The sequence below is a fragment of the Calypte anna genome, chromosome 12, assembly GCF_003957555.1.
Source record: "Calypte anna isolate BGI_N300 chromosome 12, bCalAnn1_v1.p, whole genome shotgun sequence".
NCBI classification, from domain to species: Eukaryota; Metazoa; Chordata; class Aves; order Apodiformes; family Trochilidae; genus Calypte; species Calypte anna.
This window is the reverse complement of record NC_044258.1, coordinates 72596-99299: the sequence shown is the minus strand read 5'-3', so window position 1 is coordinate 99299 and position 26704 is coordinate 72596. Positions and strand designations below refer to the sequence as shown.

The 26704-nt window shown below is 42.2% G+C and overlaps 2 protein-coding genes across 6 annotated transcripts; both read left to right on the top strand.

The window, feature by feature from the left end:
- The first annotated feature begins 99 nt into the window (after positions 1 to 99).
- Positions 100 to 9969, top strand: LOC103525233 (pre-mRNA-splicing factor ISY1 homolog). 2 transcript variants are annotated; one of them, XM_030458607.1, is made up of 12 exons: positions 100 to 178; positions 412 to 434; positions 1735 to 1786; positions 3113 to 3178; positions 3872 to 3914; positions 4082 to 4194; positions 4473 to 4590; positions 5390 to 5512; positions 6216 to 6322; positions 7112 to 7198; positions 8587 to 8704; positions 9387 to 9969. In XM_030458607.1, exons 1-11 carry the CDS (start codon positions 176 to 178, stop codon positions 8692 to 8694), a joined length of 843 nt encoding a protein of 280 aa, XP_030314467.1. In that variant the 5' UTR covers positions 100 to 175; the 3' UTR covers positions 8695 to 8704; positions 9387 to 9969. The 2 variants fall into 2 exon arrangements, with proteins under 2 accessions (XP_030314467.1, XP_030314466.1); XM_030458606.1 differs by lacking the exon at positions 9387 to 9969 and having other exon boundaries at positions 8587 to 9364.
- A 1861-nt stretch (positions 9970 to 11830) lies between these two features.
- Positions 11831 to 23605, top strand: LOC103525244 (haloacid dehalogenase-like hydrolase domain-containing 5). 4 transcript variants are annotated; one of them, XM_030458716.1, is made up of 9 exons: positions 11831 to 11961; positions 13903 to 14112; positions 15174 to 15286; positions 16714 to 16807; positions 17922 to 17955; positions 18828 to 19002; positions 20393 to 20581; positions 21412 to 21606; positions 22994 to 23605. In XM_030458716.1, the coding sequence occupies exons 1-9, from the start codon at positions 11875 to 11877 to the stop codon at positions 23061 to 23063; spliced, it is 1167 nt and encodes a 388-aa protein (XP_030314576.1). In that variant the 5' UTR covers positions 11831 to 11874; the 3' UTR covers positions 23064 to 23605. The 4 variants fall into 4 exon arrangements, with proteins under 4 accessions (XP_030314576.1, XP_030314575.1, XP_030314574.1 ...); XM_030458715.1 differs by having other exon boundaries at positions 18852 to 19002; positions 21412 to 23605; XM_030458714.1 differs by having other exon boundaries at positions 20393 to 20569; positions 21412 to 23605.
- Positions 23606 to 26704: the final 3099 nt, after the last annotated feature.

The window sequence follows — 26704 nt, the reverse complement described above, 5'->3', positions numbered from 1 at the left end:
GGGACGGGACAGGCTCCTCCAGCCGCTCCCTTCCCGCCCTTTCCCGCACCTCCGGGCTGCGCATGCGCCGGACCGCCACAAGGGCGGTTGGTGCGCGTGCGCAGGTCAGCCCCTTCCAGTTCCGGAGCAGCGGCGCCTCAGGTCCCGGTGGTGGCGGAGGCTTCTGATCGGCGCTATGGTGAGTGCGGGGTCCTGCTGTCCCGGGGCTCCACAGGGAGCGGGTTAGGGTTGTCCTTGTCTCCCTCCTTACCCCTCTCCCTCCCTCCTTACCCCTTTTCCTCTCCTTTTTACCCTTGTCCCTCCCTCTCTCTCTCAGGCGGACGGGCGGGCTGGGGCCGGCACGGCTGAGGGGCGAGGCGGGGGTCTGGCGGTATCGGCGTCCTCACAGCGCTTCTGTGTTCTCTCTTTCAGGCTCGAAACGCGGAGAAGGCCATGTAAGTACGGCCCGGAGCCTGCAGTACAAACGCGGCTGTTTGCGGCCTTAGCGTGGAGACCTCCCAGCCCTGCTGGTTCTGGGGAGCGCTCGGTGTCACCTCGTGTCCCTCCCGAACCGGCACCACCGGGCTGTCGCCCTGCCTGCCCTGTGCATCTGCAGCTCTGCCCCTGGGTGCTCTCAGAGCCGCCCCTGCCCCCTGGCACTGCCTGCTCAGCTTCTTTTATAACACTGAGAGCTTAATAACGAATTAATGCCTTTTGGTGCTCAGGGGGGGCCTGTGCTGCTGGAGCAGGAGGGGTGGAGGGCACCTGAAGCCAGCACAGCTGGGGCTGTGGGTGCCTGGGTGCTGGGCTCACCCAGGGTTTCCTTTTATGCTGCACCTCTCAGCAGTGCTTCCGCTGTAATTCTTCTTGCTTGGGGTGTGGCTTTGGCAAAAACAATGATATTTAACACATTATTGTACGGATTTTCCTGAGTACCTCTCAAAAAGGTTTGCAGGCTGCATATTTAGAACTTCTGGGTTAGAGGCTCTGCTCTATAGTTGTCTTATCTTTGTCCTAAAATACTTCCCAAGCTTGGAACAGTCACTGGGAGGGCAGCTGGGGAGGTGGGGCTGTCTGAGGGGCTCCCTCAGTGATCCCACTGGGACACTGGGTTGGACAGTGGGATTTTCATTCCCCTGAGCAACAGGCAGAGCTGGGGTTGGTGGCTGAGGGGCAGGGAGAGGGGGTGCTGGAGAGAGTTTGCAGTGTGCTCAGTTATTCTCTGCTCTATACCTGTGACACGTCCAGGAAATAAATAAAACTGTGAATAAATAAGTAGGAACTGTGTAATAAATAAGAACTAAATAAGAACTGTGTGGTCTCTGCTTAGCTGTGAGAGACTGAGAATATTTTGGTAACATCAATCACCAATTGCTGCTTTCCCTGCAGAAGCCTTTTCTGTGGAGTTTCTGGCTTTGTGATGTATCCCCTGCTAGGAGCTGTGAACTTTCTGTGCTTACAGCTTGTTGGGAGCCTTTTGGTGCTAATATCTAACACACTGGCATATGTTAAGTATAAAAATGATTAGCTGCTTACTGGGATTTGTAGTTCTCTGCAAAATTAGGTTTCTGTGCAGGAGAATGAGGGTTTCTGGTGCTGAAGAAGTGGCTAGAACTGTCTTGGAGCATTTATTGGTTGAGAGGTTGAAGCCTGTGTTTCCTACAGAAATTAACCAGCAATAAACCCCCAGGGTAACTCTTGTTTCTTTTGAAATGGAGATGTGTAAAAGCAAACCTGCTCCCTCTCTTTCCTTAGGACGGCCTTGGCCAGGTTCAGGCAAGCTCAGCTTGAGGAAGGGAAGGTGAAGGTAAGATGGGAAAACCCCAAAACTTTTGCAGAGCAGGCTAGGAGCCTGGGGCAGAGCTGGGTGACAACTGCCAGCTCTGGTGGTCTCCAGGGGCCTGGCACTGCTCACCTGGGCAGCAGCTGAGCTGGGGGCTGTGGCACAGAACAGAAATGGCAAATAGGACCTTTCTCACCTAAATTACCTGTTTAAAAATGTTGGGGTGGGGGGGGGATGTGTGTTTTAGGGGTGTGTTGGCTCAGCTGCCCAGAGGAGAGAGTGAACTGACACCACTTCTGCTTTTAGGTAACCTAGGTAAAATAGGGAATACTTAGCAAAAAAACCCACAAACAAAAAACAAAACCAAACTCCAGTAATGCTCTAGATAGAGCAGAGAGCTGGGCAGAGCATGGGCACTGTTCCTGAGACTCATGTTTTCTCCTTTGGCAACTATTGAAGCAAATCAGTGCACAGACACTTTATTTTCACTGACAGGAATCACGGGTTTTGTTTGGATTTCTTCCAGAAGGAAAGAATCCTCCTCATAATCTTGTTCCTTGCTCATTTTCTAGCAGAACAGTGGCCATGAACAGAGCCCTCAGGAGCAGTGTGAAGTCAGGGCTTGCATGAGCCATAACCTTGGCATCTTGCTGACCCAACACATGATAGCTGGGCAGCTGCTCCTCATTGTCTTCACTGCCCTCCAGCTTTGTTTTTGCTGGGTGGAAGATGGACAAAAATATTGGCTTGGCAACTTTGGAATTCAAAAAACCCCATCACTGTAAGGAAAGAAATTGCCCCCCTACCTAAACCCAGCCAGGGCCTCAGACTGACTCTCAGTCATGATATTCCTCTGGATATTCCTGTATTCTTGAAAGGTGTTCTGGATAAGCTGTAGTTGGGAAAGTACAAAATAAACAAGAAGTCACAGTGGAAAAAAAATTAACAGTACTTAGGTAGCAGGAGCTGGGACAGAAAGGCCCTAACTCAACAGCTTCTTTGGAAACTGGGTTTTATTTAGGTGCTGGTATGACAGTGATGTAATTCAGCTGTCCAAAGTTGAACATTGTTTGTTTTGGAGAGAATTGTGGGGGGTGGTTTGAAAAACCAGATGACAGATATTTTTTATTTAAAACAAAGTGGATTTGTGTAGGTTGTTGTGTTCTGTGATAGTCTCATTTGGCAGGGCTGTAAGTTCTCAATGATTTTCCAGTCCATAAGATTCTGCAGAAGGCACTGCAGCTTGGCAGCATGGTTAGGGGTTAACTGAGCAACACATTTTCCATGAAATGCTGGGAATATGTTGATGCTGTCTTGAAACTTCCTGGTGTGTGGCTTTGTGTTCAACAGGAACGAAGACCTTTCCTTGCCTCAGAGTGCAATGAATTGCCTAAAGCTGAGAAATGGAGGAGACAGGTAATGTCACACTAGAGAGTTTTCCAGGTGTGGAGCAGGAGGAGCTTTAGCATTCCCTGGTTAGACAGCCTGCTTACAGATTTTTTTCAGACTTCTTCATTATGCTGAAGATTAAATCACAGCATAATTGAGGTGGGGGGATCATCTGGTTCACCATGGTGTTCCAAGTAGGTCAGGTTGTTCAGGTCCATGTCCAGCCAAATGTTGAATATCTTCAGGGGTTTGGATTCCACAGTTTTTTTTTGGCTCCTATTCAGGAGGTTTTTTTTAATGGGGTTTTTTTTTTGCCTCTTTGAAGGTAATCAAATCCGAATTTCCTCTGTTCCAACTTTTGTTGGAAGCTACTTGTGCCGGTGTCATGCACCTCTCAAACACTCTGGCTCTGTCTTCTCCAGAGCCTCCACCAGGTAGCTGAAGGCAGCAATATCTTCCTTCCTTTTGTCTACTTCCCAGGCAGATCAAACCCAGTGTTCTCTCTCAGCCTTTCTCCCTTCTGCCCTTATCACATGGGCTGCTGTAAAAATGTTTTTCAAGCCCTTTGAAAAAAATCAAATCTCTGTTGATACTTTAAATTGATGGGCTGAGGTCCATTTTCCAGATCAGAAAGTCCACTTGGATCAATTTAGGGTTGTTTAGGTTTTTTTAACCCTTTTCTAACCTTTTAGAACTTAACTTTTGTTCTTATTTAACTAGATCATTGGAGAAATATCCAAGAAAGTGGCACAGATTCAGAATGGTAAGGGTTTATTTCTAATTATGTTGTATTTTTTGAATCTCCAGTCCTAGGCTTGCAGTAAAAATCACATTTCATGTGAGCTATACTGTTTCCATTGCATAAATCCTGCAGTTACTCCGGTGCTTCTTGTAAGCTGCCTGATTTATTGCCTGTTTCCCCTCTAACAGCTGGATTAGGTGAATTCAGAATTCGGGACCTGAATGATGAAATAAACAAACTTCTGAGGGAGAAAGGCCACTGGGAATTCAGAATAAAGGAGCTCGGAGGCCCTGACTATGCTGTAAGTGCGTGTAAGTGTGTATTATTTTGTACTGCGTGGTTGTTTTATTTACAAATTAAGTGAATATTGAGACAAAACCTTTGCAGTGTTTAGTTAACCAGGTGTTGCTTGGATAACACTGAGTGGATAAGAACATTGTTTATCTCTTTGTTGGGGTAGTCAGATCTGGTATGGGTAGCACAACTCCCTTCCCACCCCTTTCATCTATTAAGGTGCCCAGGAAATATCAGATGCAAGAGGAATAAAGTTTTAAGCAATTAACTCCATTTATTTTCCAGAGGATTGGCCCGAAAATGTTAGATCATGAGGGGAAAGAAGTTCCAGGAAACAGAGGTTACAAATATTTTGGAGCTGCAAAGGATTTACCAGGAGTTAGAGAACTTTTTGAGAAGGAACGTAAGTAAATAGCAGCTGTTCCCAGCCATGAAGCTACAGGTAGTATATCTGGAGTAAAATGCCTGCCATGGTATGTGGGAAATGCTAGTGAGAGGATGTTCTGGTCTGGGTCTTAGTTTAGCTGCATGAAACTCTGAACACCAGTGTTTTTTCCATTTGGCTGTTTGTAGTTAAAGAAATGTAGAAAATGTTTTCTACTGGGAGTGGTAAGGACTGATGTGCTTCAGAGACTTTTCCACCATAACAGGTTAACTCTGTTGGTGAGTTCTCAATAGTACCCTTGAGTTCTAAATTTAAAAATGTAAAATTGGCTTGACCATAATTTTAGAAGCAGGAATCAGCTTTTACTATAGGAAAAGTAGATGTATGTGGGTAGAACTTTTATATATTGAAGTGTCAGAGGGTAAGTCAGATTTCTTTGGACCTGGAAGTGAGGGGGGCATTCTGAATCTGTTCTTTCTTATTTGTCATCTGCAAAGCAAAGTCATGGGAAGAACAATATGACCTGGAGGAGCTTGGGACAGGTCTTTGGTTCCTTTCAGAGTGCTCAGCACTTGGACAGACAGGGGCAAAACCAACCTGGATCCTGGCAGGGTAGAACTGCCACAGGATGGGAGTTATGCATTCCAGTCCTGGATCCAAAGTGTTTTGTGCAGGAAATGCCAGCACTACCAGTACTGGCAGCAGCCCAGGTGGTGCAGTGGTGGTTGGCTGTAGGTGCTGTGGGGTTGTTAGGAAGCAGGAGTGCACAGCAAGCTGTGAGGCTGAAGCTGGGTCAGTGACTGTCCTGTTCCTTCAGCCCTCCCACCACCTCGGAAGACTCGAGCTGAGCTTATGAAATCCATTGATGCAGAATACTATGGCTACAGGGATGAAGATGATGGTATTCTGGAGCCACTGGAGCAAGAACATGAAAAGAAAGGTATGTGAGGCTCAAAACCTGCATAAATAAGCCCAAGAATGGGGTGGTGGCAGGCCCTGAAGTTACCTTTTTTTTTGCTGGTTACGTTGTCTTGTACTTATCTGTCAAGCTCCATCTATCACACAGATTTTCGTACCCCTGTACAGCTTTTCAGGGGTGAGGGATGTGCTTGAGAGTTGCCTTTTATTTTCACCACTCTTAATGATTTAATATTTTCAGAAAGTGATTTTCTGTTGAAGCAAAATCTCTTCTTTTTCCCCCACCTTGTTCATGCTCAAGAGTATAAAAGAGAGGGCTGTAGCAGGGAGATCTGTGGAACACAAGGGCTTGGTTCCTTCTTTTGAAAAAACTGACTCCTGTCTCACCCAGTTATAGCTGGGTAGTGCTCTTGGAGATCAGAGGGTACCTTCTGGTAAGTTGGGGTGACCTGTGCTAATTTATCCAATGAATTTTATTTATCCAATCTGATTTTATTTATATTTAACCTGTGCTAATTACTTCAACACAATTGTATTTTTTCCCGGGAAACCCCTGCTTTCTCAATATATGATATTTATCCATTAGCTTTGGAAATAGGAAACAAATCAAGAGAACTTGAGCATCACTTGCTGCAGAGATGCTGTTGAGGAAACTGGGGCTGCAGCTGGACTGTGCTGCCTTAACTTGCTCTCAGATTCATTTCCCATTTTCTTTTGTTGATCAGTTATAGCAGAAGCAGTGGAAAAATGGAAAAAGGAGAGAGAAGCACGGCTTGCAAGAGGTGAGGAGGAAGAGGAGGAAGAAGAAAATATTTATGCTGTCGATGATGAGGTACGTGGTGGCTGAGCTAACCTAATGTTTCATGTGTCTTCTCCGCTGCCTCCTCAGTAGAAGGGTTCTTTCTCTGAGAACCTGTGAGCTGCTGCATTCTCTCTGCCTGACTCTGGGCAGTTGTGGTCTCCTGGTTGTGTCTGAGCCCTGGCAGAGCAGGGCTGTGCCCATGTGCTGTCCTGGCTGTCACATGGCTCTTGCTCCTTCATTTTCTCTGCTGCCAGCATCAGTAAGAAGTGAGGGACATGACCTGTAAAAAGGATACTGGGAATGAGTCCTCATTTTGCGGCCCATATCTAAATGAGTTTATCACAAGGATAAAAAAGAAATAGTCCATAAGGTAAGCCTGGTTGTTCCTTTGGTTCCCTTTTTATTTGGATTATCTTGTGCTTCACAGGTTTAGCTGTCAGGCAGGAAGAAGCAGTACACAGCTGTACAGGGCAGTGGTAAATTTATTTTGAATAAAGCAGCTAGCTCTGCTTTTGTTCATAGCTTTGCTATGGCAGCCAGAGAGATCTGGAAGAGGAGGAAATACAGCCATGCTTTCGTTCCCATGCTCCCCAGAAAAGGAAAAGCCATGAAAATGGAGGCAGCAAACCTGAAAGCATCAAGGAGCAGGATCTGTACATGGTGTTGGCCATATTCCTTTGCTTGGTCCTACCCACCTATTTTTTGTTTGTAGTATTGATCCATGTTCTCTTCAGTTATTTCAGGCAGAGTGAGTAAGAGATGTTTCTGATGACCCTTTCACAAAGCAAACTTGATGAGGCTTTGATTTTTTTTTTTCAGTCTGATGAGGAAAGTGGCAAGGATAAAGAAGGTGAAGAAGGCCAACAGAAGTTTATTGCACATGTTCCAGTGCCATCTCAACAGGAGGTAAGACATGACAAAGATAAGTTGCAGAGATGCACTCTGGCCTTTGCAAGACAAAGATCTTAATTTCTGGCATGTCACCTGTGAAAATATCCTCAGTGTGTTATTTCTGTCACTGGACTCTGCAGCTCTTCAGTCCTCTGTCAAATGCTGTAGAACTGGCCAGAATTATGCTATAACCCTTTTCATCTGAGGGCTTCCAGATCCTTCCTAAGTATTACATAAATTGAAAAGCATTGTGGTGTTACAATCAAGATAACGCTGAATTGCCTACTACATCTTTACAATACTTTTCTCCTACTAGTTAAACTTTTTTTAAAATGAATGGGTTGATTTTTGAATTGCAGGATTTGCCCTCCTAAGTTTTGTAAAATCATTATGGCCTTGAAGTGGCTTGATATTTTGAAATTACTCTAGGGTATAAATTACCTTAACCATGACAGGTTATTTAAAATATAACTCAGGCAAGAAGGTTCTGGAGTTATGTATCTTTTGGTAGGAATGCCTCTATGTCACACAGGTGGTAGGTGGCAGTCTGTCTTCTGTTCTGCTGTGACATCAGGATCCTGCACAGTCAGAAAAACTTATTACATGTAATGGGTTGGCAAAACTGCAGGAGAGAAGTAACAAAAATACTGCTCTCTGACCAGTGGTGTTCCCCTCATGAAGAGAGCACAACTGAGAGTCAAAACTGGCTTCCTAATAACCACTGATTTGCATAGAAATCTCTTCTAATTAGACAGGAGTTATCTCTTCCCTTTTTTGAGGCAAATCACCCCATACTTTTAGAAGGATTATGCCTTCTAGATTCTAAATTACAGGAAGCTAAGGATCATATACTGTGTGCAGTTTGGGCAAACAGAAAATCACTACTGAGATGAAAAGAAGTCTTGTAGGTTGCTCTTAGTGGATCTTCAGAGTACAAGCTTGTGAAAGAATCACGTGTTGCTGGCACTTGTGGACAACATGTGGGGAAGAGGCTCCTGGCTGCTGTTGCTCTGGGAGGCACTCCTTGAACTCAGAGGTCCAGGCTGCTGTGGCAGAACTCCACTTGTCTGCATTTGTTAAGGCTCTATCTGAGAGCTGTTGGAAGCAAAATTCAAGTGGCTGCACTGAGACTTAAGTAAAATGGCAGCTGACATCCTAACTGAAGGAGCAGGGATCTGAAACAAAGGCATCTATTTTACTGCTTCTTTTGACTTCCTTGAGTTTCAGCTCAGTATTTTTTTTTTAGTACTGCTGACTCCACTTACTTCAACTGCTTTTACACTAGCACACACCTCTTTCACAGGCTGTTTCCTGTGGTTTTCTTCCTCCTGTTTTAATAGCTAAGCCTGGTAGTTTTCAGCATCTCAGTCAAGCTGAGTGTCCTCCTCTTTCTGTATTTGCAGATTGAAGAAGCTCTTGTGCGGAGAAAGAAGATGGAGCTTCTGCAGAAGTATGCCAGTGAAACCCTGATGGCACAGAGTGAAGAAGCAAAAACACTTCTAGGATTGTGAGATTGCATTAGTATGTCCAGGGTTTTACCTCATCCATCTTAAAGCAACAGGCTGATGTGTTCTGGTAGCAATCAGGTTTAGTTCTGAAAGTCCCTTGGGATTTTAGGAGTGAACTGAGGAAGTTACAGTGTGATTTGTGGAAGAACCACCATCAAACATGTCTTAGTGAGTGCCAAAAAAAGCTCAGACCCCAGTTAACTTGACTCTGCATCTTCAGCAACTGTCTTCAGTCCTTTCACTTTGTAGAGCAGTCTGTGCACTGGTGCCTTGTAGAGATTGAACCATGGACCCAATCACTCCTTAGATCCTGATGGAAAACTGATGATGTGTCTGCCATGCTGCCTGCGATATCCTGCCTGCACACATCTTTCTCATGTTCATTTTTGCTGACCTGAGCCCAGAAGTAACTTGGTCTGTTACCTCTGGGTAGTTCACAGGATAGCCAAGAATCCACTCAGAGGTACCTGATGGCAGATCTTAGGAATGGCTTTGCAGTTGGTTTGGTTGTTTGTATAACACATGCAATATGTCTCAGAGCTGTTACTCTTTTTGTGGTTTTTAACCATGCTTGGGTGAATTGCTTAAGTGCTGGATATTTCAGCAGTTATTGTAAATACTTCTGACTTTGCAATACCTTGTTCAAACATTTTTAGTAAAACTTCCATGCAAACTGATGTCTTGTTTTGTTCTAGCTCAGAGGATCATGTTGATTCCCCAGTTGCAGCCAGAGAATGGAGTCACAGGCAATCACCCATGTAGGGATTTGAAGCTGCACATCCCCTGCTGCTCTTAGCTTGTGCATCCTGTGACAAGAGGCAGATGACAGCAGAGCCTGTCTAGAGTCTTACAGGTGACTGATATTGTTATACAGGTTATAAATCCTAAATTGGACACCTACAGCAGAAGTATTACTTAGGGAGTATAGTATTTAACAGCCAAGTAACTGTGTCTGGGACTATCTAGAGTTTCTAGGTGCTCTGAGTACTCAGCTCTGTCTGTTGTTAATCCACTCCGGAGTGGTCAAAGCTCTGCCTCTACAGTTTGAGCTTTGTCTTACTTCTATATAAATGATTAAACAAAAACGTCTTGAAAAAGTGGGAAGCATAGCTGCCAATTTCAAACCTCAAAACAAAAAAGGCGAGTATTGATAGCAAGCAGACAGCTACAGATTTTTTTTCCTGTTAGCAGCTTAGCTGTTTCTGCTTTGTAATAAAGCGGCAAATTAGTATGTTTCTGACTGGTAATAATTTGTGTGCTCCAAGTTGCAAGCATCTATCAAAAGCTGTCAGTTTGTGCTGCTACCCCTTGAGTGTTTTCTGGTGTATGGTTTGGAGAAGGTGATGTGGTTTTATCCACACACTACCTGCGTTGCTTTAAAAGGCAGCATGGTTTCCCAGAGTTCCTTCCCTGAAACCTCTGACCACCAGGAATGGAATGTGTTGGATGTGCTGCCAGGTTTCTGTCCTAGCAGTGCACTTCACCAGTGGAAAAGATGAAGCTGTGAAGGAGAGAGTCTGGAGCTTCATAAATTGGTCAGCAGTCTATCAAGTCCTTACCATGCTTCAGGAGTGTTGGTCACCAAACCATGATCAGACCAGGGCTGCTGACACACAGGGTACAAACAGCATAACTGCAGCAGCCAAATGTGCTGGCCAAAAAGGTGCTTAAAGCTCTGTTGTGAACAGTGCCTTGCCAACTATGCTTCTGCTACATTTATTTCTTTTTTTGTTCAGTGAATCAATTTTTTCTTCTAGGGGAGCTGTGCTCATAAGAATGCTAGTCTAGCTGTAGGTTTACTAAACTGCGTGCTGGAGATTAACTAAATTAGATTTAGAGGAGTGAAAAACCCACTAATTTCTATGGCCTGATTTAGTTGGGGAGTTTGGTAATACCAGTGGCTTCTGTCACTCTTTAGATCTGTGACAGAAGAGAGAAAACAGAAGGGTAAAGACAGATCAGGGGCAGAGTGATAGTGACAGAAGGGATAAAAAAAGGGAAAGAATGAGAGATAATTGAGACAAGATAGTGATTGCATTAGTGTTCAGAGGAGTAGCTGCCAGCCCTGAGCAAGATCAGTATGATGAGCTGAACAGAGCAGTCTCTAAGGCAGTGCTTACTCTGATGAGGAACACAGAAATGAAACAAATGTACAAAACCACAACCTGGAGCTGTGCAATGCAAGCTGTGGCTACTGTACTGAACACTCAGCAGCTGTGAGTGCTGAGCATTTTTAAGGTGAATGCTCTTTTTTGCTGCATGCAAGCCCCAAAATTGCAGACTAATTGTTTGTCAGCAGTGGCCTGTAGCAAAATGCCTTTGTTCTGTGTGCTGTACAGGGATTGCTGGGGCAGTTTGTGGGCTGGGCAACTCCTGTTGCTGAAGCCAGGGAACTGACTCTGTAGTTTGTTTGGGGGGAAAAAAGGAGTGTGGGCTTTGTGTTAGCTGCTCACACACCTCGGTGTGCCTGGGCTTCTATCCATGGGCCCTGGATGTGTCTGAATATCACACACATCATCCTGTACCTGCTCTCATGGAGCTTGTTCTGTTTCCTTCAGAGTTCTGTGGGGGGATAACCTCCCTCGTTCTGTTCCCTGCAGCAGTTTTGTGTGTCAGGAGTGCCCTCAGTTCTCTTTGATTTAAGGCTCCCCGGGTGAAGTGGTGCAGAGGGAAATCCTCATCTGGGTGAGTGCGGTGCCACCTCTGGATGGTCAGTTTGTCCGCGGAGCCGGAGGGAAGGGGGGAGGGTGCTGGAGGACAAGGGCTGTGAGTGGATCGGCGGCTCTGCAGGTACCCACTGACTGCCGAGGCTTTCTGCTCCGTTTCTCGCTTCCCAGCCCGGTTTCCGGGAGAAGTCGCAGCAACACAGCCCGCTGTGCCCCTGCACCTCCCCTCTAAGGTCACCGCAGGTTGCTCCGCTCTGCCTGATGAGCTCACACCGGGGCAGGGCGGTACAGCCGGGATAGGGCGGTACAACAGGGCAGGGCGGTACAGCCAGACAGGGTGGTACAACCGGGGCAGGGCGGTACAGCCGGGATAGGGCGGTACAACAGGGCAGGGTGGTACAAGGGGGCAAGGCGGTATAACGGCAGGGCGGTACAGCCAGACAGGGCGGTACAGCCGGGGCAGGGCGGTACAGCCGCGGTAGGGCAGTCCGGTCCGGCGGGGTCCACCGGGTCCATCATGGGCCGCTCTCTGCCCCCGCTCCGCGCTCTGCTTAGGAGTCGCCCCGGGGCGGTGGCAGCGGCTCGGGGCGGCGGTGCCCGTCAGGTGAGTGAGGGGAGCGGGCTGGGTGCCGGGCGGCGGTGCCGGGGCGGGTCGGAGCGAAACCCAAACGGTGTCGGGAAGCCCGGGCTGGGCGGAGCGCGGCCTCCGGGGGTGCCAGGCCCGGCCCGGGCACAGCGCGGGTGCCGCTGGCGGGGCCTGCCCGACCCTCGGGGATCGTCCCACTCCATCCCGCCCGGGACTTGGGAGCCGGGTCCGGGGGCTCCCCCGCTGCCCAGCCCCCCGTGCCCCCTCCCGCGGGGCCTTTGCCTCGGGTGGGTGCGGGAGAGGAAGGGTGGTGAGTCCCGACGGCCGCGCACGGGGGTTCGTCCCTTCCCCTTTGTTGCTGCAGCCCTCCAGGTTTGTGTGTCGCCAAGGGTGTTCCTTTGTGGCTAAAAAGGAAAGAAAAAGTGCTTTTAATTTCTGTATTTCCCTGTTAATAAGATGCACTTAAGCCCTTTTTTGGTGTTGTGCTCCTCTGTATACTTTGCAAAAGACTTTTTTTTTTTCCCCCTCTACAGCTACTCGCTTAAAATTCACATTTGTAACCCGCACTGCTTACAGACAGCAGAATTAATGTGAAGAGCTGTGTTTACTGTTACAATACAATTTAATTATCACAGTAATTTCACAGAGCCTGAGCTGGGTGCTCTCTCCATCAGCCATCCTGCAATGCCACTTCCACAGCACCTGGGTTATTGCTGATGCAGAACTTGTGAAGCTATTGCAGCAGTTTTGTTTATGAGCTGTTAAAATCGGTGATAACAGGATGGATTTCAGGTGTTGGCCATTGGGCTCTGCTGCAGCCACATCCCCTTGACACCTTGGTGGCCCTGGCCTTGTCTGCCTCTGTGCTCTGCCCAGCTGCTGGGAAGATGTAGATGAAAAATTGATGAGCAACAAAGTGCTGTTTAAATAGGCAATGTTCCCTCCTCCCTGCATGGGGGAAGCCATGGGCTGGATTGCTGTGGGTCTGTGCCCGGGGATGCACAGCAAGGACTGTCCCACCTCCCTTGGCTGCAGTCCTGTCTGCACCTCTCCTCCTCAGCTCCTTCAGCCTCAGTGCTCAAGCTCTTTGCTGCTTTTTCATCAGAAGATGAAAGAGGGGATCCTAAATCCCAAGTTCCCACGATTCTCTTGGGAGAGAAATTAACTTTAGATAACACACCCTATTTGGTCCATCCTTTCCAGCCTGAATTAGGAACAGTTTCATTGCCTGAGAATCCTCTTGCTGTCTCCACCCCTTAGGCTTTTCACCCAGCTTGTCTTTCTTACTCCCAGTAAGCCTTGTTCTCCTTTTCTGGGCCCATGAAGTCAAGTTCTTTACTTGTTAGTGTTAGTAACTTGTTAAATGTTAGTAATAGACCAGCATCTTTCTTTAAGGAGATTCCAACAATAGGATTAGTTTGACATATCTAAAATTAAGGAATTAGCTGAAGCAATGTAGAAGGAGTGCAATTTATTTAGCTGTAGTCTTACCTGTTGTGTGCTGGAGAAGTGCAAGTGACAGCAGGGACGATGTTAGCATTTAAACGTGTTGTCAGGGAGTTGTTGTTAGTAGTTTATCTTGTTAGTATTCTGTGCATTGAAATAGAGTGGAGTGAATTAAAAGTGTGACTTGCTGCCACAGCAGTGTGGGGTTTGTACCTCTTCCTATCAATTTAACTCAATTTGTCCCAATCTTCTGAAGTGTTCTGGAAATGCCTGTAAAAAAAAAAAAAGGCAGGACTCATCAGGCTGTCTGCAGAAGGGAGCTGTAGTGCTCCTTTTTACAGTAGGTATTTTGTATGTCTTGTATAAGGCACATTAAAATGTCTGAAGTTAAAGATCCATTCCTTCTCTGTGGAGTTTTTTTTTTTTTTTTAAACTGGGTTTTAGCTACTGTAATCTTTATCACAGGGGTATAAGTGAGGGATGTAACTTTCTCTTTTCATTTCCTTCTCTCAGCTCAACATACTGCCATCCTTTGGTTTCCTTTTTGACATTGATGGTGTACTGGTACGAGGAAAGACTCCAATCCCAGCTGCCAAAACTGCCTTTCAAAAGCTTGTTAATTCTCAGGGACAATTCTTGGTGCCTGTGGTATTTGTCACCAATGCAGGGAATTGCCTCCGCCAGAAAAAAGCTGATCAGTTGTCTCACCTACTGGGAGTTCCAGTGAGTAGCTTAAATCTTATTTCTTTAGTTAATTATGGTGAAGGTGTCAAATGTATTATCTGCCACCAAATACTGCTCAGTTAGATCAGTTTTGCTTTTCCCTTAAGCCATAGGAAATGCTTTGCTGGAGGTATTTGAAAAGTAAAAAAACCACTGTCCAAAGGAAATGGTATTTCCCTGGGTATAAAGGTACTGATTTCTCCAATGGTAAAGCTAATAGTATTTTTTGCAACATCATTATTATTATTATTATTATTATTATTATTATTATTATTATTATTATTATTTATATTTTGCTCCTTCTGAACAAAGCAATATGTATACCAGTGACATGAAACTCTTCTCTAGGAAGCCAAATGTCTTCTGTGATAGTCTGCAAGACAGGAGCTTCACACTTTCTTGGTGCCAGTGTGTTAAAACTTCATCTCTCCATCTTCTCCATTTTTTTAGACTGTGTTTGAGCATTACTGAGAGGAAGCCCTTGAGTCAGTTCTGCAGTGCCTTTTGTTTCAGAAGGGGACAGCACACATGGCTGTAGCAATAAAATCCTGTGCATCATGAGTGAAATGGCACCTCAGATATTTTTCTTTTTTCGACCTGTAAAGGTGATAAGTAGTGATAATAGTCTCAGAAATGCTGGTTTTATACCTTTTGAAGGAATGGAATATATAAACTAAACGATGAAAGCCTCTGATACAATTAAATCAATCCTGCAGTCTAGCAGAGGTGCCACAACTGGAACCAGGATGGTTGTTATTCTTTTTTCCTATTTGTTTTGGTGATTCTGTAAAACTGGGAGAAAAAAACCGTTTTATGTTGAATAGAGTAATTCTGAAAGTGGAAAAGGATGTGTATCACAATTTGTCAGTAATGTCTTTTTTCTGGCATATTATCAATATATTGTCTGTGAAACTTGGGGAGAAAACGATAGAGTAGGGGTTTGGATGGACAATGTATGATTGTTTTGTCACTCAGAATTTGTCACACCTGCTAATGCAATTTGCATATAAATAACTTCTCTGAGAAGCAACAGACACCTTTTGTTTTTAAATCCCAAACAGATTTCTCAAGATCAAGTGATGATGTCTCACAGTCCCCTGAGGATGTTCAAACGTTACCATGAAAAATGTGTCCTTGTATCTGGACAAGGACCACTTCTTGATATTGCTCAAGAGTATCTTTAAAATAAAACAAACAACAACAACAAAAAAACCTAGCAACTTTCTGTTTAAGTATTTTCCTTATTCAAGGTCTGGGGATCAAATATAAATGATTGGTATTTGCTTTGCTTAGTTCTGTCTGTTTTTAATGAGGAAGGAAAAAAAGGAGAGAAATCTTTGTTTAGTTGTATGTGAATGACACTGTTTGTGCTGTCTTGAGGATGAGAGCATGGCATTCCCTTTGTTACTGATCACATCTGACAGGCTGTGTAACCAACACCAAGGGTAGAACTATAACTGAAAATATTCTGCTGCTTCATACTGACTGCCCAAAAGAACTTGAATTATGCTGATATAACAGTGGTATAAAAGCTTCAGACTGCATTGAGATATTCCAGTATCTCCCTTTTGTACATCTTCCTTTATTGGAAGGTAATTAAAGTTGGTGCAAATAATGCGTGGTAAAAAAGGTATGTGCAGCTTTTAAGTATAAACTTTATTTCAAACACAAAGTTGTGAAAAAATTACTGAAGGAACATTCCAATTAACTGTCAAAAATTGCTAGGCATGGCTAAGAGAAAAGTATAATCCAAGATAGAATACAAAATACAAAAGTATATTTTTTTAGACAGCTTTTCATACAGGATAAACTTATTTTAAAATAAATTTACAAATGGCCTGTGGTGTTAATTAAATCAGGTGCCTTAGTTTGTATAATAGGTTTCCATCTGCAGTGTACGAAGTCATCTTAGTATTCAGAGTAGCATCAAAACTGCTTTTTACACAACTGAGCAGTTTGAGTTTGATGACCTAATCTGAGCAAGGTTTGAATTAATGGGATGTATCAGCATTGAAAATCACTACTACAGAAACCAGGAGGTTATTTTTTGCCCTTTTGGTCCTTTCCTTTTTTGATCTGTTTGGGTGTTCATGACCTGCAGAGCACAGTTAAACCTGATCAGTCAGTCCAGGGGTTTGGAAGAGTCTGAGCTTTGCAGTGGTTGTTTATGTAGCAACACATTTGCAGCATAATGGCACTTCGGAAAGGCAGTATCTTTTTCTCTGTATCTCTTTCTTACAATAGTTACACAAGATGTTGTCCTGATGCCACGTGCACTTCTCTTTGTGCTTATGTAAAGATGATATTGAAATATTGCTGGTATAGAGTTACTTCTTGGGGTTTTTTTTCTGGTATTTTGAGCAAGATTTATATATAATTTTTGTCTTAAGGTTTCAGACACGCAGGTCTCCCTTTTATAAACAATGAGATTATCATCTTTTTTATCTTACAGAAGAAAAGGTCAGTCTTTCTTATGTTGCTTTCATTCCTACATAGTTTGCTTTACCAGATAAACTGCATATCTAAAATTGTTTAAATGGAATTACTGATTTTTAGAATCTTAAAATGCAAGCAGTGTGTCCTTAACTGGGATTTCTCCAGCCTTGGTTTCTGTCAGCCTATTACCATTGAAACACTGAGGGAGAAACACCCTTTGCTGGATGTTGTTGACCATGACAGGAGACCCAACGTTCTGGTGAGTGAGTATTTTTGATTTCAAATTCTTTGTTTGCTCATTAGATGAAGTTCTGTAAAATGGGATCAGTATTTAAACTATTGAGGTAATGCTGCTGGTCTTATATTGTATTTTGTCTTTGTTTTTTCTGCTTTGTTTGATTACAACATTTTCAATAACAACTGTATAGGCTTCTTCCTGTCAGTGGCAATTCTTTAATGTTATCTTTGATTTTGTAACTTGTGGTTGTGAGGAAACAATCTGGTACAGATACCTAATGAAAAATCTGTCTTGGAAAGCTTCCAAGCTTCCTCAGGTGTCTGGAAGATAAAACAAGCTTCTTGCATCAGTCTTGGTGTTGTTCCTAGGCTGTGAGGTTGCTTGGATTGTAAATTAGTGCTTTCCAGATAATTAATTTTTCTCCAAAGGACTCCCTTTCTTGTTTATATCCCTATTTAAACATATTGAAATATTAGCAGTATATACAGTATGGTTTCAGCCCAACTGTGCAGAATTTCAAAGAGAACTGAATGTACACACACTGAGGACAGACATGCACTGGAGGTCCTGAGGGTCACTGTATGAAGTGGATTTGTCAAGAAATTCTTTGTGGTTCCTAGAATCCAAAGCTCAGATGTATTGGTTCTGTCACCTTCTGCTTGGCTTCTCAGCCATACAGATGTAGGAGTTAAGACACTCTTCATGTATTTGTTGCCATAGAGAGTAAATCATTAAGTGTTTAGCAGATATTTGTTACACAAATACATTTCAAAAACTGTTCAAATGTCATATTAATACTACAGGCTTCCTACTCCTGTGGAAAAAATAAATATCCATACTTTATTCCACAAGTAAAGTAAACAACTGAAGCTTTATAGCTTGCCAGAAGTTAACCACATGTAGGTAGTGACTACAGAACACATGGAGCTGCCTGCTGCCCATTTGTCAGGAGTTTCACATCAGAATTAAAATACAAGTTTCTAAAGTGACGTCAGGTATTTACTAAAACAGAGAGTGCCTTTCTTGTCCGTGTTGCAGAAGGCAAGGGTGGGAGCTATACTTGAATTTATTCTGTTAAAAATAGTAGATGTTCAGTCTTGTAGATTAAAGATAATATTTTTTTTTCTTACTGCAGTATCCCTCTGCTGTGGAGCTTCCCAAGATCGAGGGTCAGTTCTCTTTACTTAACTTTCAGCTATCTATTAATAGATGAAATAATTGTACTTTTCTTTATTATTAGAATTTCTTTTTAGATTGGTGGGCACTTTCACAAAGTTGTCCGAGGTAATTTTAAGATTTCCTTGTTAATGGCATCTGTCATTATTTTGGAATGTATCACGTGTGATAAAGCTGTTTTTTTTTCAATATGTGCAGCTTTCAGCCATGTTTTGAAATTTTGGAAGGCAGATGAGGTCTGCTTTCCTTTTCATCTTCCTTTAATAATCTATTGCTGCCTTCTTTCAGAAAAGGAATTAATGTGTTCAGAAATAATCAGTCTTGTTTGTAGAGTGGTCACTTCAGAGCTGTAGTAGAAGCATCTTGTTCAGCATACCATAGTCACCCTGTCTCATCCAAAGTACAGGAAAGTAGAAACTGGCCTTTAGCATTTTAAAACATCCACATCGGATTATTGATGGAGAGCAGAAAAATGTATAAAAACAACATTCAGATTTTGGTTTTAAGATGAACAGAATAACATCTCTATTTATTTATTACTGTATGTAAACATAGAATTCACAAAGGTATGGAAGACTTTGGAAAAGAGTTTAGAAGTTACTATTTTGTGGTGCTATGGGGAAACTTAGCCAATAAAAAAATACATTTCTTAAACCTGTAGATTTTGAAGTGGGGTCTTGTAACTTGTGAGATTTTCTGTGAATGAATGGGTATGTAATAAAACCCTAAGTCAATGTGACTGTTAATATTAGTTCACAGTTAAATCAAATTCCTTATTAAGTCTCTTCAGACCAAGTTTTAGTGTCAGAGATTTGGTGCCCAGTTAGCTAATTCTGTAACTGTTTTGTAATTCCTGTTCTCATAGCTGTTGTTTTGTTTGGGGAGCCAGTCAGATGGGAAACCAACCTCCAGCTGATAATAGATGTTTTGCTGACAAGTGGCTATCCTGGAAATCCATATCACCAGGAAAATTACCCTCATATTCCTGTGCTTGCTTGTAACATGGATCTGATGTGGGTAGCTGAAGCACAGTCCCCAAGGTAAGTGCAATTAGAACAGGTAGGTCACAGGAGGTCTCAGCTTTCTATAAAACCTCTCTAAAGCAATGCACTTTCAGCAAGTGCTGCCTTGTTACTGTCTATGTTATTGCATTAAAAAAATCAGATGCTCAAGATAAAAACTGCTTTTAAGCCTAAAGCTTTTTGTTTGCTGCTCCCTGAAGAATAGGGAAAGAGAGATTTTTGCTTGAGGGCTTCAGAGTCCCCATTCAAAGGAAAAGAAAAGATTATCAAGACCATGGTTTCATGTCATTGGGTCCTTCTTTGGTATTTTCCTTTTCCACGCTCCAGCTGCTGGCAGGGTAAAGAATTGACCCTGGTGGTTGAAAGCAGTTTCTGAGCTGAGGACAATATGCTGAGGGTTTTAGGGAACACAGGAAAAACCAAGCAGAACACAGAGAACAAGGTGGCAGGATTTCTGGTAGTGGGTTTGTTTGATTTTAATACAAAGTAGTTTCTTTAGTAGTTTTGTTTCCCCTCCCTTCCCTCCAGCCTAAAATATGAACATACACTGAAACAGAAATTGTAATCACTGGATTGCTGCCTTGGAAGATCATGTCAGATATCCTTACTGGGATGCAAAGAGCATCTCTCATTATCATATTGGCAGAAGACACAGGTGATAGTTCAGGCTAGATTAGGGTAACCAGTTTCTCTCCAGTGGATAAGGAAGAGATATGTTAAGTTTGGAAGTTACAGCTGGACCAAGTTTAATAGAAAAGTGAAGAGAGTGTAATGTGGGATGATGAAAAAAACCCCATACAAATATATACAATATATACAATTATATATTATTATATATTATTATATATTATTATGTATATAATACTCTATATTATTATTATATATACAAAATATACAAACCCTGATTTCAGTGGTTGCTGATGTCCTTGTGGCAAAGGTGGTTCAGGAGCAGGGTCTGATGGAGTCTGATGCTGCAGAGCACGTGGTGAGTTGCCTGCAGCAAAGAGCAGGAGCCTCTCTCCAAGACCAAGAACAGGAAGGAAGAAGAGAGCAGCAAGGGGCAGATTCCCTGCCCCTGTATCCCTCAGGGTGCTAAAAAATACCATACCCTCTCTGTAACATGAAATCAGCTGTGCTCCCTCAAAGCCTAACTGAAATGCAAGTAACACACAGACCATCGCTACATCTTAAAAAGAGGTAAGTGTTGTGCCCTCCTTGTAACATTACAGCACTTAATTTCTGGTGCAACAGCTGTGGAAATGTTGCATACAAATGGAGGGAGATTTGATAGTTACAGGGTATGATTAATTCCTCAAAGATCACAAAATAAAAAAGCCTTGCTTTGTTGTTTGGTTTTTTGTTTTTTTTGTGTACACCTAATAAAATTTATTTGTCTGTATCTGCATAGGTTTGGACATGGCACATTCATGGTTTGTTTGGAAAACATTTACAAGAAGATCACTGGCAAAGACTTGAAATACGAGGCTTTAATGGGGAAACCCAGTAAACTAACCTACCAGTATGCAGAGTACCTCATCAGGGCTCAGGCAGCAGCACGGCAGTGGACACAGCCCATCCAGACTCTGTATGCTGTTGGGTAAGGCAGCCTTGGGCTGACCGGCACACCAGGGCAGTGCTCACAGACAGCCAAAAAAATTAAATTACACAGCTCTTACTACTTTGCCTTTTAGACCTTTGGGACCCCAGAACATTCCTGGTGCTCTGGTATCCTTTTTGTTTTTGAGCCTCACTGTTTCCAGTCTTGAAAATCAGTAATACTTTGCTCTTTCTGTATACAATTTCTGTAGAAGCAACCAAGATTTCTCCTGTTTTTTTAATTATTTTTTTCTGATTCTGTCGTGGGCTGTGTAAATCAAACAGAATTTACATGGGTGGTTTGTTTTGTTAGGTTTATTGTTAGGTGTTGGGTTTTTTTGGTTTATTGGTGTAACACCAGTGAGCTTTGTGTAAATGATGGTTATTAGGGAATGCAGAGCTAGAATTTATTTGTGAGGTTGTTAAGTTCAGTCATATGCTAGTGTGTGTGCTGTCACATCACAGAATCCTTTTCATAGGAAGAGAGAAAGCTTTATTGTAGTAAAGGATGTTCCAGAATCTCCAAGATGTTTGGAAATATAATGACCTGATTCATGGACTGCTACTACCTACCCTTGATTTCCCCTCCCGCTGCCTTGGTTTGCAATTTTAACATGGAGAATTAGTCACTTTTAACATATGTCAACCTTAATGGTAAGGGCCTTATAAAATTGCTGTAGGATTGGATGTTTTCCTATTCCTACCTCCAGATAAAGTTCTGTGGAGCATAAAATAAACTGTTCAGTTGACACCGTAAAAACATCTTTCCTACTCCTGAAATTTGCCAACTAAAATTGCACTGCTGACTGAACTTTTCCCTTGTGCTTCCAGAGATAATCTCATGACTGATGTGTATGGTGCTAACCTTTACAATCGCTATCTTGAAGAGAACTCCAGAAAAGGGTCAAAATCCCTCATTCAGGCCAAAGCTGCTGCTGGCAGAGGATCTTCTGCTCTCTCTCAGGATGATGAAATAGACACCAGCTGGGAGAATGAATTAGCATCTTCAGCTGCTGCTCACTGTAGGTCTGTTCTGGTTTGTACTGGGGTTTACAACCCTCACACAGAGGTCCCCCTGGATACCAGGGAGAACATAACTGAAGCGGTGTTCCATGGCCACAGAGATTTTAGGTTTGATCCTGGTTTGGTAGAACCAGATCATATTGTACCAGATGTTGATGCTGCTGTAGACCTGGTCTTCCAGCTGGAGAACTTTGCACATAATTGAGATGACACAATTTCTCCAGGGCTGACCAGTGCTACACTTCCCAAAAAAATAAACTGCTTTAAAATCATGCCACAAACTGCTTCTTTCTAAAAGGTTTAACTTTTAAACCAATACACTTATATTAAGTATACTTACTACTATAATTATTTTAATGTGCTTAATATAAGTATAATAAGCATCAGTAATGTTTTTTAAAGTATTTAAAAATGTTATTTTTTGCTTTAGTTGCCCTTTTTTGTACTTTTATTTGCTACATTAGGTGTTTTAATTGCAATTTTTCCTAATGGCTTATACACATTGCTGGTACTTACATTCCCACATGTCTATGTGTTTGCTGGAATGTTTAGCTTCCAGGTACTGGGGATCTTGAGGGCATCTGAAGGGGGGACTGGGGCCATTTGCACAGTTGCAAATTAGCATTAACATCTATCACTGCTTGGTGTTCTGCATGTAAGGAGTGCCCTTTAAATTAGACCCCAGTTCAAGTCTCTTTTGCTGCTCTTTGGTGTGCAGCCCTGCAGCCTTTCTTTTCATCTGTTTTCCCATGTGCCTGGAGCTGCTGTTGCTGCTCTGCTGACAGGTGAAGCCTTACCAGAAATGCCCAGGAAAGGTGGAGAGGGCTGACCTGTTAACCCCCCTGTTGGAACCCCAGTTAAGGTGAACAGAGTCATGTAAGGAAAGCAGCTAACGTGGTGTTACCTGTGTTAATCTCACAGCACAATACCTGCCCTTTGGGTCTTTGCCTTTTTACCTGCACATTTTTGAGGAGTTTAGAATCTTAGAAAGCTTAAGCCATTATGTTTTGGGCATTTCTGACAGTTGGGGCTTTTCCACTGAATGAGTGACAACTCTTTGGGCAAAAAGTGCCTAGTGATTTACTTGAAGCTTCATACCACTGTGGTAATTAACCAGCCTTTGGTGTAATGTGTTTTGTCCTGTGTCAGTGTTATATGTTGTTTGGTTCATAGATTTTATAGCTTTTAATTTAGAAAAAATAATTTATTATATCTTATTTTTGTAAAACACTTTAAAATGTTTTCATCCAAAAGATGCCTTTGAAAATGTTTTTGTGTTACCAGTTAACTGTGTTTAAAACCAAAGTCAACTTACACAGAAATACCAACATCACTTTGGGGCCAGTCAGGTTTTTATGTGTTGTGGTTTTTTTTTTTTTTTCCACATTAGAAATTGTACAAACAAAAATCTGTCTTCAGTTTTCCCAACTTCTTGCAGAACTAGCAGAATGCTAGCTTAAAGCATTATTAGACATTTGGTGGCACAAAGTGAAATGACTTCCTGACCAACTTCGCTGCTTATTATCCTGAAATCAAAATCTGAAAATTCATCTCCTGAAGAGAACGTTCCTGATATGGAGTAATTTTTTTTTTTTAAATTGTGTTCTCTCCATTTGCAAAGTAGTGGTAGATACTTTCTGCTGTCAGGATTGGTGAATTACTCACTGTGTTTCATAAGTAGCTTTCAACATATCTTATCTGGCTGATCCAGTTTAAGGACAGTGCTCCGAACAGTGTTTCCATTTTCTTCTCTGGGAAAGTATTACAAGCAGCACAATCTTGCCTTTTAAAATTGTTACAATAAACCTATATGTACCTGTTTCTTTGTCACTTTCCTGTAATATTATTAATAATCTAAAATTACTTCTGAGGTATGCCAAATCTTTCTGAGTAAAGATTGTAGTTTTGTAAAATATCAGAGTGACCAAAGTTGTGTGGTTTTAATACTGATGCATGTTGCAGGGCTCATTATTAACTGATGCAGTTCCATGCTGTCAGTGAAGCAAGGAATAAAAATGTGCAAGTTGATAAAGAACAGAAAATGTTCAATTTGTTTCTTCTTTTTTTCCCCCCCCAGAATATGCATGAACACTTGAAAAGGATCGTGTAAGACCTGTCTATTCACTTTTTAAACTTCATCCCTTGTGATAACATTATTGTAATGCAAATGTCTGCAGAAAAATGTACTGTTTGGTTGCTAATCAGGCTGCTGCTGTATTTCAGTGACAGGATGGCAGGTTTAGACCATTTAAGTGATGTCTGCATTGCAGGCATGTGAATGTTGCCTGGTGAGTCTGCTTGAGCTGTCTTTAATGTGATTCTTCCTGTCCATGTATGGCTGAGTCCCAGCAGGGGATGAAGATGCCACTGGATTTGAAGCAGAAAATAAAAAAAAAGGTACTTGTTGCCACAGATGGTGGACAAAGTTGATAAATATTTATGGGCATTACTGTAAAGCACAAAAAAGTTAGTGTTGTCAGCATATCACTCACCTAGGCAAATATTTTGGTGACATGTCTTGAAAAACAGATTTTTGAGGAAGGATTTGAAGGAGTATTGTGAGATACCACTGAGGATGTTAACCTGGAGCTCTTGCCAAAGGGGAAGAGCCTCACAGCATCCACTTGCATCCACTTGCTAGATGCTCCCACAACTTCACTGCAGAGCTTGCACCTTGGGATTAGATTGTTTATTAATTAGTACTGCACCCACACAGCATGGATGGAGCATCCTGATGGATGCTTCCTCAGTGATGTGTTCCTATGTTGATGTGCACTGAGCACTTACACTACAGTTAGAATATGGAAATATTCCTGGTGTTAGTGGTACAGCAAACTCCTTGTCAGAGGTTGTTGCACTTTGCAAAATGAGTAGCAAAGCTTGCAGGTTCCTCCATCAGGGGGTCCCACTCCAGTTTACACTTTCACTGACATTTCTAATGAAAATATTTGTGTCAAGATGCTTGTACATGACTCAGGAAAGCCTTCCATTCCACCTGCTTTACCCACTTAAAACTGAATTCCAGCAGAAGACTTATCACCTTTATCTTTTTATCAGGGTGACCCCTCAAAAAGCAGATGTTGTTTATTATATTATTATTTAATGTCTTACAGTGAAGATGCTACACTGACAGACTTCTGAGGCTGTGAATGTTGTGCCTTAGGAAATGGTAGAGATGAGAAGTTTTTTGAAAAGAAGTGTCATAAAACATTTCATCACTGTAATTTCTAACATTTCCTGCTCTGGTACTTTAAGCTGAAAGCTGGCAATTCTTTTGTTAGTAAAAAGCTAAGATGTGGAAATATTTACAAGAAGTCTCAATCTCTAGTACTGCAAAGGTGATTTTTTGAGAGTTCTTAAGGAAAAGTTACTTTAGTAAAGTGTTCTAATTATTCAGTGAAGAGTGAGATGAATGAATATTAGGTAAGAAAAAAACCAAGACCCTGTCTTGTCTTTTGTTCTCCTCCCCTTGAATGTTCTCTTACCTGGATTTTCACTTACTATTTTACTATGTTTTCAGCTTCAACATTTACCTCTTAGAAACATGGTATTTCCCACCTCTGTGTATTTCTGGCATTTCATATTTAAGCTAAAGTTAAAAATGTTCTGTTGAGACACCCAAGTGACTGGGATGTGCTAAACTAGATTGCTGAAATTACTTTTAAGAAATACTTCTGAGGGTCTTGCTGAAGTTTCTTCTAAGTAGGACCTGCCCTTTGCATGGCTGCTTTTCCTTGTTCTTCTTCTTGATACCTTTTGTTTTAGTTAAACACCTCAAAAGCTACTGATCAAAAATATATCTCGTGCTTATTTTTTGCTAATTCAAAACTAATTCAATATTTGCTAATTCAGTATTTTAAATTCTAGTCATGTATTGTCTTCACATTTTTCTATAGAAGCATTTTTCAGTTAGAAGAATGTATGAGACATATTTTTAGAAAAACATTTGCAGATATCTTCTTTCAATATAAAAAATAATTGCATTTAAAATTAAATTTATCATGTCAAAACTTTGAATAATCTTTAAATGTGATGAAAGGGATAATTATTTTGTAGTAGATTGTACATTTATGAAATGAGTCTTCTACACCTGTTGATACTGCTTGATATTGAATAACCTTTTCAAATTACAGATTTTTTTAAGTAAAAGGCAGTATCTGGAGATACTGTCTTAAAGATGTAATTCACAATAATCTGTTGCAGTGTTTTGTAGTAGCTTACTTCCTTTCCATAAACTTTTTTTTTTTTAATTATTTTCCTGGAACAACCAGAAATGTTGCTATGTCTTACATTCTTCAGCAACACAAATGTATAATAAATAATACCTAGAAAAATTAAACATTTCAGCAGTAGTGGGAGATGAAATGCAGCCTCTGGGGTGTGGTGGGATTGGTGGACATCTCCTGGTAAGAATATTGAAAAGATCATTTATAGGGAATGTTTTCACTGCTCTTGAATGATCTCCTGGCTGTCAGTGTAGTGTTTAAAGCTGAAATATATAGGTTTTTAGACCTCTCCTGGAGTGCACTGAGCAGCAGTGCTCTAGTCTGCTCTGCAGAGCAAATGGAGCTAATCAGAAGCTTCCCATGAAAAACTAAAGCAGCATTATGGATGTGCCCAGAGGGAACCACAGGCTTTGGCAGAGTCCAGGTGTTTCCGTCCAGGATTTATTTAATTTTGAAAGAATAGAGAAGGTACACAGGGTTCGTGCTGGGCTGCAAAATGCGTCTGCCTCCACGTAGGGCCTGGGTTTGCTTCTGCACTACCATCTGTAGTCTTTGAAGGGCGTTATTTGATGTTTTGGTGAATTAACCTCTCGGCAGAAATGAAGTGCTTAGAATAGAATCTAGTTCTAATTAACCTCTAAATTAATGTCTGGTTCTCAGAGAAAATATCTGTGGCCTGCCTCGTAAAAAGCCTCACGAGTCCAGGGCCATCTACTGGGGCTGTGAGCAGAAATTAGCAGGCAGTTCGCTTTGGTTTTCACACAAATTGTTCCTTAAAGTGGCACACGCCCTTCCATAGCCCCATCAGCGAGTACAACTCAGAAACGTTTCTCAAAGGTGCTGAGTTCGGCAAAGCCCTGGAGTAGTGGTTGCCC